The sequence below is a fragment of the Actinia tenebrosa genome, unplaced genomic scaffold (assembly GCF_029948245.1).
Source record: "Actinia tenebrosa isolate PJP-AT-01 unplaced genomic scaffold, QUT_ActTen_1.0 PGA_scaffold13__45_contigs__length_12533684, whole genome shotgun sequence".
Taxonomy (NCBI): domain Eukaryota; kingdom Metazoa; phylum Cnidaria; class Anthozoa; order Actiniaria; family Actiniidae; genus Actinia; species Actinia tenebrosa.
In genome coordinates, this window is record NW_028292573.1 from 5,945,609 (window position 1) to 5,962,703 (window position 17,095).

General features: G+C 37.6%; 1 protein-coding gene across 3 annotated transcripts; it reads left to right on the forward strand.

Moving 5' to 3' along the window:
* Positions 1 to 1,171: 1,171 nt before the first annotated feature.
* LOC116286511 (uncharacterized) lies at positions 1,172 to 13,015 on the forward strand. Of its 3 annotated transcripts, none has more exons than XM_031693044.2 (3): positions 1,172 to 1,603; positions 10,601 to 11,581; positions 11,961 to 13,015. In XM_031693044.2, exons 1-3 carry the CDS (start codon positions 1,561 to 1,563, stop codon positions 12,188 to 12,190), a joined length of 1,254 nt encoding a protein of 417 aa, XP_031548904.1. In that variant the 5' UTR covers positions 1,172 to 1,560; the 3' UTR covers positions 12,191 to 13,015. The 3 variants fall into 3 exon arrangements, with proteins under 3 accessions (XP_031548904.1, XP_031548906.1, XP_031548905.1); XM_031693046.2 differs by lacking the exon at positions 1,172 to 1,603 and adding an exon at positions 6,354 to 6,799; XM_031693045.2 differs by lacking the exon at positions 1,172 to 1,603 and adding an exon at positions 7,773 to 8,076.
* The last annotated feature ends 4,080 nt before the right edge of the window (positions 13,016 to 17,095 follow it).

The window sequence follows — 17,095 nt, forward strand, 5'->3', positions numbered from 1 at the left end:
GGACTTTCCTCTCGTATACGGACTTAACAGCTAGTTACGTTCGTTTGCACGCAGGCTATCATATTCTCTTGATGCTATACCGCATCAGGTGATATTCTTTCTGAATTACAGAGCGAAAGAAGAAAGAACAAACGGACAGTGATAGAGAAAAAAAGAGGTGGCTGCGAAGAAAAAGGGTCTTGAAGGGGTAAAATAGGAGCTGGGACTCGCCTTTTTTGGGCTGGGAAAATGGGATTTTATGCACTGGGAATGGAATTCACAAAAAAATCAAAAATGGGAATAGAATTGAGATTTGAGCAAAACAGGCTGGGACCATGGGATTTCGTCAAGATGGATGCTGGTAATGGGATAAGGACCCTCTTCAGGACCCTCAAGCTAGAGACATAATGAATGATGCATGAGGCCTGATGTATTCACTTCTGCACTACTGACAGGAAATGGCCTCTTTGTCCTCATAGTGCAGTAATAGCAGGATCTAGTTCGGATTAAAATTCTGGTTGCGAATCTGAAATTTGCCTGGGTGAAATCCGATAGATCGCTATGATACCCCGTTGAATATTGTGGCGCAGTTTGCTGCACTCCATTCAGCTCAATAATCCAACGTAATCTAGGCAGTGGTCGTGGGAAGAAGATTCTAGGAGTATCAAGCCGCCGTCCCCGAACTAAAACTTCACCATCTAAATTCTACGGCCACAATATGGCCACTCGCCATCAACCCAACGTTTGTCCGAATCTCGGATCTTTGCTTGGGAACCCCTCATCCCTAGTGACTTTGTGTGTATCGCTTCGAAACGAGACTATAACTGCCTACGTAAGATGATAGTCAGTACAGGTACAGTGAGGCTTGACCCTGACAGCATAACCCGAGATGGCCATCAAAGAACATGTGTGAAGGACGCACAGAAGAAGTGCATTTGTGCCACGCTGACATGTTGATCTGATTTATCCATCGTAATTCTAGACAATCTTGGAACAATTTGCACTAGGGTCTTGGTCCACATTGTAATGCAAATTAGATTGGCTTAATCACCGTCTAATCTAAAGTATCGTGTACACCCTTAAATTAGCTCAAGGCGACAAGCAAGGACAAACTGAAACAGATCCAACACTTCTATCTGACCGTTAATATAACATAAAACAGGTATGTTGAAAAATAAAGTTAGCTGTCCACTTATACTTATATTAAGTGCCTATTTAATTTAGATTCGTAATATATTTATGAAGATACTGATATGATGTGACAAGGTTATAGTCTTGAAGTTAATGAGTTTTCCATAAGGGCTAGGTTTTAGGATTGATATTGAATTCACTTAACCACCAAGAAATCAGGCACCAATTCATTAACGATTTTGAGGAATTCACCAACAGAAATATTGACGTCATTCCAAGTTTGTTTCTTTGCTCGCTAACTTTTACTCGCGCGTTTTGATGAAACTTTTCTCTCCATCAGGAAAACCACTTAACTTTCTTTTAAATGCTCGATGAAAGCCGAATGACATCTACACTATAGTGTTTCTAAGTTTCTCTGGTTGAAGACGAACACAAGTGCTTGGTTTCGAGATGGCTTTTTGCTGTTCAATGGTCAGTGAGCCTGCCAGCGTAGGTAAGTAGTTTTACAATATATTTTTAGTGAATTATTTGACTCTTAAAAAAAAACACCATAGGCTTTATGATTCCAACATAAAATCCTTCCCTTCAGGGATCCCTGTTATCGCCAAGTGTGGCAGTCGCGCTTGTTCCACTTTCTACCAAATTCTTTTACCACACATAGAGCAAACTTAAAAACACGATTGTAATAATCCCGGCCATTTATATTAGTGCTTGTTTTCGCCTCAAAAACTTCATCTCATTTGTAAACATATAGATGGATTTTCTTGTCAATTTGTATTTGAATTGGTTCGCTAGAAGCTGCTTCCAGCAAACGTTTCATATCTGACTCATGAATGATCTGAAAGACAAAAACACTGATTTCCCCCATTTCAATCAGTATTTGCTCATTCAAATTTGATTTCAATAATTCGTAAAATTGTGTCAATTCTAATAGAAATGTTTGATTTTAATTCTGAAAAAGTTAAAAATTACAAGCATTTTTTAGACTTTTGAGCAAATATCTCTACAAACAAACTTAGATCTATCTCTCGACCGGCTTATCGGTGTTTTTCGTGTCAAACACTGACTAATTTTGTCCCCGGAACTCGTTTGACATAGTTTTCAGAGATTAAAAACAATCGGTACTATCGTTCCATGTGGGACTTACGTCAACTAACATGAACTTTATCATCAAACATCATTCAAGCTAATTCCTCAATGCTTAGAATCTGAAAGATCTCTTCTTTAAGTTCTTATCACTTCTTTGTCAAAGGATCTTCCAGATTAACTCCTAATTAACTAAATTTTTTATGTGGTCTTCTTTCCGGCTTTGAACAACTTTTTCTGATAAGTTTTAAAAATACTTTTTCTCTTAGATAAATTTTGAAGTATAATGATTCCAGGATTTATAACTTTTGACCTTCTTTTTCATTGTTCTTTTGTTCTGTTCAAAATCTTTCCTCCAAGTTACAGCACTGTTTTCTTCCTCTCTTCAACAATCCGATTGCGTACTTCACAATTTAGGCTCAGTCTCGGGTATCCAGATATTTTTTGAAAATGGATTTTTTCGTCTACACAAAGCGTTTTTGAATTGTTTTTGCACGTTCACACGTATCGAAATTTTTCGTTTTGAAGGCTAATCCAGTCACAAAGAAACATGGATTTTTCCGTCTTCAAAAATATCCGAATTCGAATTCCGGATAGAAAAATCCGATAGATGTTAGCCAATACAGTGACAGCCAAGACACATGAACAATAGTTTTGAAAGGGGTTTGGATAAAAGTTCTTTCCTTGTGTACATACGAAAAGACGTGAATTACAAGTTTTAGATAGCTCTATATCCGTGCATTTTAACGTGTCTATCATTCGGCCATCATTCAACTCTGGCAACAGAGCCAAGATCTTGTTGTTGAACTGGCAAAATGTTCATAAACTAAAAACTTCGATTAACTTGCCTGGTGATAACGGCTAGGAATTCGAATTTGTCGAATAGAGAGAATTCTTCAATGCAGAGAGTGAATAACAATAAAAAAATTTAAGCTTTTACAGAAAACGTGGGTGGACCAGCCACAAATACAACTGTCTATCGTGAACTTCAAGTAGAACCTCGACACAGAAGAAACTAAGTTGATTAGAACAAATTAAATGTTGACGTAAACCTCGGGATGAATTCATTATAGTCCAGAAAGTGCATGTTTGACAATACTGTATAACGTATTTTTCTAATATATCTTCAAATGGCAGGCGAAGGAAGATGATATATTGAATTAGGACTGTCCATACTGATATAGTGGGGTCAATAAAATACGGCTGCTTTAAATTAAACAGTTATGAGGCTATGAGGCACAAGGTCGTTAATGGTGATAACGAGAAGTGCACGTATCCGTTTGCAAATGATAAAAAAATCAGTGGCAGATATAGGGGGAGGGGGGGGGGGGTGGTATAAGGAAATGGTTATCCTTGTGAATCCAAGGACTGACTGACATTATTCAGTCAAGCGCAAATTCAAGCCTTACATCAAAATTTGTATGAAATGATTGTTTTGAATAGAATGAATTTTTCGCTTTTTTATAACCTACAGTGAACTTTTTTTTGTAAAATATTTGCGAAGTTGTATCTAATCCAAGAAGGATGAAATTGGAAACCCCTAAACCCGCTGGATTAACTATGAACTAAAAGAGTGGGAATTTCAACCAACAGAGCTCTTTTTACCTTGGGCTTGAGGTTTCCCATTTCAAACCACGTGTCATTCCCTAGAGTGTCATTTCTTTGTCTAATGGTTGCGCATGAGAAGACACATGAATAATGGATACGACTCAGACAAAGAATCTTATTCTCAAGACCACGTGTCATTCCCTAGAATATCATTTCTTTGTCTAATAGTTGCGCATGAGACGACAGTGAATATGGATACAACTCAAACAAAGAATCTTATTCTAGGGAAGCACTGGTGGCGTGCGCTGCTAATGCGCCGCCTCTCACCAATGCGGCCCTAGTTCGAGTCCTGCCGATCTCGATGTCGTATGTGAGTAGAGTTGTTTGTTGGCTCTCTCCTGTGCTTCGAGGGTTTTTCTCCGGGTTCTCCGGTTTTCCTCCCTCCTCAAAAATCAACTTCTAAATTCTAATTCGATCTTTGGGCTTTCACTTAGATTGTCCCACGCTGTAATACGACAGCGAAAAGCTTTGTAGATTCTCAAGAGAATGACACGTGGTCTGAAATGGGAAAACATTACCCTTATCGACCAATAATGACTCCCCTTTTTAGCAATAAAATGAAATGTAAATAATCGAAAAACTAACTGGGGAATTTAAATGCGGAAATAGAAAGGAAAAAACAGGGCCGTAGCCACTATGAGATAAGCGAGGCAGTTGCTTCGGTAAAATGTCACAAATGTCTCTCAAAACTCTGGAAATTGCATTTCCGAGATTCTCAATTTCCAAACTTTGACGATAATGTAATTATCGAGAATGCACAGTACAAATTAGGGGGCTCGGGGTACAAGATCGTCTCTTACGCAGCCGCTCAGATCGGTGACGAAACTAATAGCGGCTGCATAGGAGACTAGGCACGAGACTGATTATTGAAAAGAACAACTATTTTTGAAGATTGGAAACTAAAAATTACCTCTTCTACATATTTTGACGATAACCTTAGCAATAATATTCAGGTCTTCATTGGTCCATCTTTAGATCAGAATCGAGACACTGGGTTGAACATCTGCGCATGCGTCTGTTCTGGACGGGACGCGTACTTTTTCCCGCCAAAATTTAAATGAAATTGTTCAATTCACCTTTTTGGCGCTAGCTTGGATTGTGTTACGTTCACCAAAAAGTTCGGACATTGTTCTCGGATTTCCATACAAATTCACTGACTTTAAGGAGAAAATTTAGGTAGATTTCTTTAGCTAACTCTCTCAACAGCAGTAAGAAAAGCTTCAATCAAGCTAGAAAAAAGGATTTTTTACTTGTATTTAGAGAACTAACTAAACATTAACCAAGTAAATAGTTCATTTAAAGCAAGTACATTTGTACGGAAATTCGAGAACAATGTCCGAACACAATTCAAAGCAATTTATACCACGTTACGGCTTCGTGGAAAAGGCGAATTCAATGACCATCCAGACTGTTAAGAAAATTAAATTTAAAGTATCAAGAAAATTAATTTTCAAGGTTTTTAATCTCGTAATAAAAACAACGAAAAATGGTATTTATATTTCGTTGTAAATATAAAGCTTTTTTACTTTTTTTCGACTGAAAAACTCGGGCTGATTTGCGCATGTGCAATAGGGTGCCCGTATGCAGGATGTCTGGAAAGATGAGAATATGTGGACCGCGTAGCACTTATGAAATACATGAAGATATAGAAATATGGATAAGTTATAGTGCTTGGGAACGAGGTTATTCCGGGCGAAAGCCCTTGGAATTAAATTCGGAAAAATTAATTTCCGACCTCGCTGAAAATAATTTTTCCGAATTTAATTCAAAGGGCTTTCGCCCGGAATAACCTCGTTCCCAAGCACTATAACTTATCTATATTTCTATATCTTCATGGATGTCTGGAAAGTGGGGTTCGACTAATCGTCATATCCCTAAAATAGCTCATTATTCATCCAAAAAGAATGTAAACGCTTCAAGTGGCACAAGTAATTCACGAACAACACGATTCGTTACCCTTTAATACTCAATAATAAAATCAAGCAAGTTAGATAATACCTATTAATAGCTAGTACGATGTCAAATCATGCTTATCAGCGACGGGCAGTCTTACCTGTACACTCCCAGATCATTACTTTGTGATTTTAAAGCCATTAAAAACCATTTTTGCCTAAAACATTCCGTGCAATATTGCATGTTAATCTGCTGATCCGTAATCGTTTTTGTCTTTTAATCGAAATTAAAGCCAGTTTTGATGCCGTTAGATAAGATGCAGGTCAATATCAATGGGTGCATTATTTATATGCATTAGTTAGAGTTCTATATTCGAGCGTTATCGATAATATGCTATACTGTTGACATCCATTTACTTGCTTTCTCAGAGAACCTAGTTCTTTTTTGATATTCAGTATACAATAAGACTTCACTAGCCAAATGGAAATTTAGCCGGAAAGAGTGTTTATGGAATAAGCTCGTTTTTAAAAACCTATTCCTTTATTTCTTTCACTCATTTCCTTTTCCTTTATTATGAAATGTTCTTTGTGATAAAAACTCCATTAGGCTGTACTGAATACGTGATTATATCTTTGATGGTAGAAAAGAGGAAGGAAAGGAAGGACAAAAAAGGCGATAGCAAATCGATAGCAAAACACCTATACGGAAAAATAATACGCTTCAGGTTCCATTTCTGCTTGAATGAGTCTAACCCATGCACAGCTTCAGTTCCAGTTATGCATATGTTGTGACTTTACTATTGATTCTCATTAAGAAATACTCTAGCTAACCCTTCGGTAAGTTAGTCGAGGTAATCTTACTAATTCTGAATAAGCCAATGAGGACGGCTTTCATATTGACAATACACCCACAATAAGCTCAAGACAGGTGGCCATTCAGTTCAAAGAGTGAGTAGTAGAGCAACAATGAGTACAGAATAGACGGCTTGCATCGCTGTCTTCATTCAACTTCTAGTAAGCTTGGCGTTTCGTTGATGACTGTGGTTGTAGGTCAACGAGGAGTGAATTTATAAAATCTGGGTCAATGATACGAAAATTTTGCGGTGAGTATAATAAATCCATTACTCTAGATCTCAAACTAACCGGAAAGTTCAACTCGTTTATTTTTTAAATTATTGTTTCTATTATTTAAGCTTCTGTAATTGTTCTATTAAAATACAATAGTGAAGACAGTAGCGGTAATTTTTAATATTTGATAAAACATTGTTTTGATGAAAAGAATATAATCCATAGTCGACCGTAAAGCATCATTCGTCAACCAGCTCGTACATAGTCCGTTCGTAATCAAATCTTTTAATGTTTGTCTGACCATTAGAACTTCAGTCCATTAGCTAAAACAGCATTTATGTAAACACACTTATTTGAGGAAATATAGCCTAACGCTGGAGAAATAATAAACTAAGAAGAGAACAACTCTGCGTCCGTCAGAACTAGTACTCCTTGTAGTAAATTGTGTACTGTACGAATGTTAAGTGAAAATTAAAATCTTTCCCTATTTATAACATACTAAAATCAATGACATTCTCTAGATCCATTCTTACTAGGAAATGTTAAGTTATTGTTATATTTCTTAATAGAAATACTACAGAGCTACGAATTAGATTTTTTTATAGTATACGGCGTAAAGTTTACATATACTTCATTCTGCAAGATATATTTTTGACATATTTTCAATCATACCTCCTCCATATATAGTCCTACACCGTTCATTCTGCCTTGAATTAAAACATAATTTAAGAGAACTATGCAATATTTCCCCCCGTCTATTTTTTAAAAGAAATGAATAAAGCGGCATCAAAATGGACAGTGATTTGTGCGATAAAAAATCGCGCTAAGTTCATAACTGCTTTTTCCTCAGTTACTTGGTCTCCAAGCCGTAAGGTATATGTATTTAAAAATGGAAATTTTTATTTATCGTTCCTGATTAGGATATTCATGAAAAATAGAAAATATTATTGAAAGACTAAAAGAGATTATTTTATCGTTTTGTTTTTACACTTCCGCCAATCCACATGATAAGTCTCGGTCGCTGCTTTTCAATTTGAAGGATTTTGTTCTTCGCGATGTTGAAAAGTTAAAAATCATGTCATAATTTTTGAATTTAGCCTTACTGTGTATAAAATCATTCTGTTTCTATGGCAACATAGTTTCGGTTTATGGCTTTCTTCTGACTGATTAATATCCCATGGAAATTAGATCGTCGCTCACATCTTTATTCACAGTTTCCGTGTTCGGCATTGGTACCGTGTTATACAACACAAATTAGTCCAATTTTCTACGTTTTTTCTACAACTTGAGATGTGGAAGAAAATGCTCTACGGTAAGCAAGGTTATACTCATTATTACAGGGTATTTCTTTGGTAGTTTTCGTGTTTTTATTCGAGAAATTATTTTGTTTTGTATTTTGCCTTCATATTAAGAAACCTTTCGATCTTTTGAAATGACAATTTTGAAATGTCAATAATTCTTAAAGAGGAGAATTAGACCAAAATCGATGTAAGTTAGTCTTCCGTGTGTGTTTTTCATTCATTGAAATAGCTAAACTCTTGAAAATTGGACGAAAAATGGAAAAATTATTTGTCATTTGTTTGGAAACCTCTGCGATATTAATCACAAAGTCAGTTGCGAAAGTTGATGAAAATGGTCAAGATGTATTGACATGAATGTCACTCCACGTCTGCCTCCTCATCGTCTCTACGTTACCATAATATAAAAATCTATTTTCACCAACTGGTAGCTTCTTCTATAATGGCTTACTCATCATGTCCAAATGTACCTTAAATTCTTTTTTTTTTCCAAATTTGAAATAGAATTTTCGTTTTAGGGAATAGAAAAAATAGTCATACTTAATCCAAAATGATTTTCAGTTAAATTGCTATTCATTCATAAATTTTATTGAGTGTTAGTATTCAGTATTCTTTTAGACTAAAAATTCTTTTTTAAGCCGGCGTTTAAAAATATGGCGGTGACGTACAACACTCAAAATGCTATCGAATACCAAAAAGCAATATATTTTTAGCATAATTTTTGCAGAATCGCTAATTTTTGAAAATGCCTCCATAATAAGTTGTAGTTCAACACTCACAAAAATGGTCGATTTGGGAAAAGAAAGCAAAATGTTTTTAGCATAATTTGATGCAGGTTCGCTAATTTTTGAAATAGGTATTATAATATATTGTAGTTCGATAATCAGGTGATGCTTAAAAGCACAGCGCTGCAGGGCAGTATTGCTCAATCTACTTTAAACGTTCATGCTGGCATTTTTCATCTCTCCACGTCTCTACTTTACGTGCAATTTTAACCCTTTCTTCCTACGCGTCTGCTCTTTGCATGTTCTACTAACCACGTTTAAGTAGAATTAGAAATTCCTCCTTACCATCAGCACATACATACATGCATTTCACTTGATAATTTTCCGCCCTCACGATTCAAACGTTTCTCCTTCGTAATTAATTCCGAAAGGCATAAAGGCAATGAGTGGCAGCCTTGTTGGATGATGTCCACTTTATGTGGTCTATGCTCATTCCTAAGGTAATAAAAGTGGCAGAGCCATGTTGAATAATGTTTACTATAGGGGGTTTGTAATCATTCCTAAGCCGGGAATAAAAGTGGCAGCCATTTGGATGATTTTCACTATAGGTGGTTTGTAATCATTCCTAAGGGAATAAAAGTGGCAGCCATTTGGATGATTTTCACTATAGGTGGTTTGTAATCATTCCTAAGGGAATAAAAGTGGCGGCCATGTTGGATGATGTAATCATTCCTAAGGGAATAAAAGTGGCAGCCATTTGGAAGATTTTTACTATAGGTCGTTTGTAATCATTCCTAAGGAAATACATTGAAGTGGCAGCCATGTCACTAAAAGTGGCAGCCATGTTGGATGATGTTCACTATAGATGGTTTGTAATCATGCCTCAAAGGGAATAAAAGTGGCAGCCATGTTGGATGATATAAACATTACCGCCTTTTCCCCAACATGGCTGCCACTTTGATTACGAGCAATAAAACTTCCTGAAATATCTATAAAATACACTAGGCGACACTAGACCTCGTGTTAAATAATTTATCACCACTCACTACCTCACCATCCAACTGTTCTTAACCCTTCCTCTCTCTTTTTCAGTCATTGTTTAGCTAGCGCTGTCACACTTGTTCGCGTGTCGTTCTGACATCATGATTAATTGCTCTTTTCTTAGCAAAGGCATCTTGCTAAATTTATCACTCTTGCTTGTCATCTCCCATGTGTTTGTTTGTGTTAACCACGCGACCATAAGTATAATAATATTTGCTTTACTAATATTATATTGACAGTCATTAATATTATATCCTAGCACTAGACACTATGAAGAAAGAAAAATACTGAATATAAAAGAAAGGAAATCAAACCTCTTACACACTTTTGGTTGAGTGCATTTTACGTGAAATCTTTGGGTATAAAGCACTGAAATGGCTTTCCTTATATCCAATCAAAAAAAAAGTTTGTATGATTGATTGTAACATAATGAACCTCGCTCCTGTCATGTGGAATTGCTTGCGAACTGGTACTCCTCTTACTTATTATTACTTTTGGCGCGGTAAAATATTTATTATTAGTTTGTTGGACACTTATTTACTTAAACTTGCTGACTTCGGTTTTTGAGATTCATACACCATTAAGTTTCACTTTACAAGGCTTTTCTTTGCGTTGCAAAAAAAAAAGCTTCATTGATTGATGTCGTTTACGAGTAACACTGCACGAGTTCTTTCAAAGGCGTATACAACTTAGTTCAAATATCACTACATACAAGCGCTTTAGGTAGTGCTAACTAATAACTCTTGCTAATTAAAAGTCTTTGCGTTCGCAGTTTACAAATTAAAAGAGGCGAAGAAGAAAAGAATCGCTACTTTGAGGCCGTTATTAACGGATGGAATTGTCCCAGATCCCGCACCAAAAGGCGAAGAAGATGATGATACCGATAGTGGAATTAGCAGTCATGGCACAGCGTCTAATGGAAATGGTTCAATACCATCACCGGATCTCTCAAAAACTGAACTTGCAAGGCGACTCTCGAACGCTTCTTTGCGGGATCCCGTTCATTTAAAAGCAAAAGTGTTATGGGATTTCGAACCGCGGCTTCAAAATACAGAACTTCAAGTTTCGAAAGGAGAAATTGTACATCTACTCTACCGCGATAGCGACAAAGTACTTGCGATGAATTCTCTTGGAAAAAGGGGATTTATTCCTTTTAACTTCTGCTCGCTACCACATAAAAAGATAGACGCGAACTTGTCTAGAGAATCTGTGTGTATGCCTTCAAATCCAGCAAGAAAACAAAGAAAGCAGTCATGCGAGAATGCTTCTTTTAAGGAATTTTTAGATGATATGGACCTGTTGAACAAGAAGTCCTTCACCAGAAAACACGCTTTAAGCTCGAAATCTCACAATGATTTCAAACGTCTACAAACAAAAAGCTTCAGCGAAGAGGGTATTTTCGGAACTCAATCTTCTTCGAGCGACTCCGAGGATGAATCGTTTTATCGTCGGAAAACTTCGGGGATTCCCGACCACCAACACATGATATTTTGGAACCGGAAAGCTTTGGAGCGTTTCCGCCAACAGAAGAAAATGAATGTTTCTCATTTCCGAAAGTGTAATGATATGTACATGTTGGTTTTGTATAACTTTTTTGCTCAGGATGAAAATGACATTAATGTGTATAAAGGTGATATAGTACGAGTATTGAACCGAGATGATAGGGATTGGTGGTGGGTTGCTACACGTTCTGGCTGTGAAGGATTTGTACCATCTTCTTATCTAACGAGACGGTCTGTTGTGCCATCTTCAGGTAAGTTCGTCATTTGTGTCTACCGTGCTTATTTTTCTTGATCTTTTTTTTAAATTTACAACAAAAGGTTTCATGCACTATGATGGAAAGCCATGGTTTTATAACCCACTTTATAAGACAGACAATAGATTGAGACTTGAGATTGAAAAGTTGATTGGTTGTTGAGGAGGGAGGAAAAACCAGAGAACCAAACAACTCTGTTCACATACGACAACGAGCCCGGGACTCGACTGACCCGGGTCGCATTGTTGAGAGGCGGCGCACACCCGTACCCGCGCTTTCCTTTCATTCCCTTTAATCATCGGTAGGATTGCGAAATCGCATGGGTTTAATTTAAACTACAAAAAATGTTGATTAAATGTTCTGTGTTGTGTTGTAGGACCAAGTACTTCGTGCAGCGTGGAATCATCGAGTTCTACATCAGACGCAAGCAGCACTCAAGCAGTTCGTTTCCAGGACCCTCTCTGTACGTTTCATCGTTACGAGAAGGAGGAATGGGAAACCGATTCTGAAGTATCCGTAAGAAACACTGGTCGGTCGTTGGTCGGAATAGACGAACATAAGAGTATAGATCATAGCAGCAGCTCTAGATGGAGCACATGGTGCTGATATATGCGATCCGCGTCGTCCGGTCGGTCCATGGTCGGTCTGGTCGGTTGATAGTCGGTCTAGTCGGTGGAGGATCGGTCGGAATGGACGGACAAGAGAAAAATAATAACGCACCTGGTGCTGATATATGCCATGGTCGGTTTGGTCGGTTGTCGGTCTATCCTGATCCAATATAAGTAGAGCAAATATAAAAATAAGCAAGTCTTCGGCTATAAGATAATTCATATTCTCTTGGATAATTATAACTGTGTGCAGTGCTATCAATATCAATTTGAGTGTGAACGACATCCAATACGAACATATTTTAACAATGTATGTGTGAGTCATTCATCAACCTTAACCACTAGTATTATAAGAACAGTCTGATGGGTCATCCATATTATCATCGTTACCATAGCAACAAGAAATACAAGTATCTGTATCACGATACAGCATTATGATCACCCTCATCATCATCATCATCATCTTCACCACTACCAGTATCATCATCACCATCTTCACCACAGCTCACCACTAACAGCTAGATCCTCATCCTCATCATCCGTCATCATCAGATCCTCATCATCATCATCATCCTCTTCATCCTCTTTATCTTCATCATGTTCATCACTACCAGTATTATCATCATCAGATCCTCATCATCTTCATCTTCATCATCATCATCATCTTCATCATGTTCATCACTACCAGTATCATCATCATCATCAGATCCTCATCAATCATCACCAACATCATCTTTCATATCCTAAAGTGTATAATTAATAAGAATTATTTAAACGATATTAATAGAAGCTATTTATATTAAACAAGGATTTTTTATTTAAAGTCGTCTACGTGGCATAATATACAAACAGTCCCTGTATGGCATCCCTCGGTATCTGCAAATAGGGACTTTAAGATTTGCAAAATCTACGACGGCGACGTCAACCGGAAGTGTAAATAACTTCACTTTAGTGTCCGGGCTTCTTCAAAGTCTGTCTTTCTTGTGGATGAGTTGACTTTACTGACAATGTCTTGAATGAAATCTCCAATGAACATAACCCTAAAGAGAAGTTATTAACACTTCCGGTTGACGCCGCCGTCGTAGATTTTGCAAATCTTAAAGTCCCTAATATCGATCCAATGCAATTAGTCTCAGTCCCCTATTTTTAGTCCCGATTTGCATACTAGCTACAGTGTGCTATATTTTGTAATCCAAGACCTCTCCCCTCACCCCTCCTCCCTACACGCACACACTTTTTAGTTAGACTGTCCTGTAGGCCTTGCCTCTAGCTTTAGCCCATTGCCTATTCAGCTTTCGCCAATCATTTCGTCCAGCATGCGCAGAAATTGATATTTCACGACCACACACACACACACACACACACACACACACACACACACACACACACACACACACACACACACACACACACACACACACATCTCACCCATCTTGCATCCTTCCTTTCTTTTCTGCACACCAGTTTCCTCCTTGATTTAGCTCTTAACTTCTATTTTTTTAAGTTTGTTTTAGTTTATCTAATTTCCCCTCTTTATAAGTCTAGGGAAGCTCATGCTGATATCTATATACCACCTGTTTCTCCCGATGATGTTGTTAGAGAGTTAATTTTTCAGCTATTGGGGAAAAAACGCGTCTGAGCGGAAATTAAACCCCGCTCGGTGAGATCAATAATTTTATTGAAATGTCTTTTCTATTGTCATTTTAAAATAATGATTCCCCCAGGGAAAATAGTGAGTTGATCATGACGTGGGCGAAGAACGTAACTACAGTTTACCTGCTACTGCGAAACAACGGATACGATTTATTTAGCTTTATTTATAGAATGCTTTTAAAGTTTATACCACTAAAAATAGATGTTGAAAGCTACGGTTTACCTTCTATGGAGCCTCCAAATTTTATCGATATATCCTGAAATAATCTCTGGCATGGATTGATCAAAGGCTAACTCATTGCTCGAGGAATTAGAATTTAGCTTGTTGGGTTTTGTAGAGCAAGTTAGGAAAACCGGAGAATCCGAAGAAATCCCCTCCAATCATTTAAGAGAGAGATCGATAGAGAGAGACCCGACTAACTCTATTCACTTGTGATGCTGAGCCCATGAGTCAGTAGGGAGATTGAGATCAGATTCCGGGTTGAGTGGCGGTTAATTGAACTACCGTAACACTACGCCTTGATTATTCAAGAAGAAAAGTTGAATTAAACGACTGGTGTAGGCAGCTCAGTGGCAGTGCTGATATAGCATATAATTACAAAAACGTATACAAAATACTTAGTGCGGGAACTAAGGGGACTGTATATTTAGCCATTAAGAGGATGGGGAGGCAGGAGAGAAAGAAGAAATTAAACAGCTGAGACTGTAAAATAATAAATTTGAAAGAATAGGAGATAAGCATCGAATAAATACGAATTACGTACACTTGACTAGTTCTCAGCAAAGTCAAAACGGTAAGAAATTCAATTAGCCATTCCGAGGTCAAGGACGTTCATGGGCAAAAGAGCTCATCGCCAGATCTTTTTAAAATTATTCTGTACTGATGAAAGTAGTATCCCTTTTAACCTGATTTAGGAGTATCCCTTTTAACCTGATTTAGGAGTATCCCTTTTAACCTGATTTAGGAGTATCCCTTTTAACCTGATTTAGGAGTATCCCTTTTAACCTGATTTAGGAGTATCCCTTTTAACCTGATTTTGGAGTATCCCTTAACCTGATTTACGAATATTCCTTACTCGATGAGGAAAGGGCGTTACAATTGTCACTGTTTCAAAAAAAAAAAAAAAAATTTAGTCTTTACTGTTTAGCCCTTATGTAAAACATAGTTTATGCAATGTGCGAATAAATCATTATTCAAGATAATATGCTTTAAAAAAAATAGAAAATCGTATCTGGATGAGGTGAGGTTAGAACCCATTGAAAGAAATAAAAAAAAAATAAAATAAAATAAAATTAAATTAAAAAAAAATAAAATAAAATAAATAAATAAAAAATCGATTCCACTGTGCCATACCCCCGAGACATCCGCAGAGCTGGGGCGTCGTATGGACTTCGGACCTGACGGCGATTAAATCCTTCTGCCCTTGGGTATACGAATTACGCAAGAAAATGTTCTAGCCGAAGCATCAGGGGAGAGACCAGCCGGCCCCCAGACCATATCGGCTGATCCCTTGCATCTCTGCCACGCATGGAATCGGTTGAAAAAAATACTTTAAAAACTCTAGTCTATCTGGGGCATTGTTTTCACGGCTATTGTTATGCTGATTCACCTGGAACCGTGGTCAAGTGGGCAAAACTTGGGCTTCCATGACACTGAGCCAAGTCCAGTTGAGCGAAGTTAGTACCTGGATGGGTGAACCGAATCTTATGCCTACTTAAAACTCTTTCTGCGAGGTTTTTTTCCTGTAAGTTTAAATCGATTACAATTCGTTTTAGTTGGGAAATCGTCGAAAATTAAAAACGTATGTAGGGCTTCCACTTTTAATCCGTGCCCAGCAGTCTGTCAGTCATGAGCAACATTGCCAGTAAGTGTCAAAGTGCCAGAACCTACATAAACTAGCTTTTTATTTTTCTGTGGGGTGGTATTCATTTTATTTTTAGGAATACATTACATTTGATTGACACGTTGGCTTTCCCAAGCTTACCTCGCATTCAATTAATGCCGCTCTCCGTTCCGCCGCCATCTTACTTTTCTGGAAAAGCGCGGCAACGTTAGTAGTTATTGAGGGTCTAGTTCTAACCGAGGGTGCGGATGGGGTTTGACAGGTAACTGACAAATTAGCCTAAACATTTAGTAGTTATCTGACAAATATCCTAAAATTAGAAGATAACAATATCATGGTCAGCGCTTTTGAAAATATTAACAGCTAACTGACAACTGGCCTAAAAATGAGTAGTTAACTTAAATCGGGTACCCCCATCCAATACCCCCTTGCTCATACATGCAGATCGGGTACCCCCATCCAATACCCCCTTGCTCATACATGCAGATCGGGTACTCCCATCCAATACCCCCTTGCTCATACATGCAGATCGGGTACTCCCATACCCACCCCTTTGCTCATACAGTCGCTAAAGTGACGTCATCAGTAAATCGGCTCTTCATAAGAAAAAAAAATGCAATGTACATTGTAGCCGATAAACAATGATATTAAATGGATAGGAGTGTCTTTTTGCATATAGGTGCATTAAAATAATTTTTTCTGGGTTTGTTTCGCAGGTTCCGCCTTTTCACTTTTTGTCAAGTCTGCGACATGCTGCGAATTACTTGAACGCCCTGTTTAAAAAAGTTTAATTTAGCAACCGCTTATAGTTTTAGTTCACATTGGTTTTACGCGTCCTGACCCCGGGAAAAAGGGGGAGGGGGGGAAGGGGGTGCTCGCATATATTTTGTATACGGGTATGTGTAGCTGGATAGGGTATGGTTTTTGGCCTTGCTGTCTTACACAGGGTATACATTTTACAGGAAATTTTCTTAAACAGAATCTTTAATTTTGACACACAAGGTCGTAAGTTCCATATTTTTGTGTGTCTTGGATACTATTTTGTAAAAAATAAAAACGTACTAGCTTTGGCAACAAAGCGCCTCCATCATTATTCGGTCTTGGCAAAGTTTATCAGACCCTTGATGGCTTTGTTTTCTAAACTCCTATATTCACTGAGTGAGATGCGTGCCTATACAATTATAGCCAGGGTATAGTTTCTTTTCTTGAATAGGTTCAGGGTCTTTATACCTTTGGCGGCACATTCTTACTCGGGGTCGAGTACACCCCACCCCTCCGGGGGGTCCTGATAGCCTAAAACGTTATAATACATAATTATAGGTTCCGTATTAGCTTTTAACAAGTAAATACGAGTTAATATTCTCTTGCTTTTAAACATTTATTTGCCCTGATGAATATCAGTTTGC

What these genes read in the sequence shown, in the direction of transcription:
- LOC116286511 (XM_031693044.2), top strand. Translation starts at nt 1,561, where the DNA reads ATGGCTTTTTGCTGTTCAATGGTCAGTGAGCCTGCCAGCGTAG. An exon ending in CAGTGAGCCTGCCAGCGTAG is followed by an intron (nt 1,604 to 10,600) that starts GTAAGTAGTTTT and finishes TTGCGTTCGCAG; the next exon opens with TTTACAAATTAAAAGAGGCG. An exon ending in GTCTGTTGTGCCATCTTCAG is followed by an intron (nt 11,582 to 11,960) that starts GTAAGTTCGTCA and finishes GTTGTGTTGTAG; the next exon opens with GACCAAGTACTTCGTGCAGC.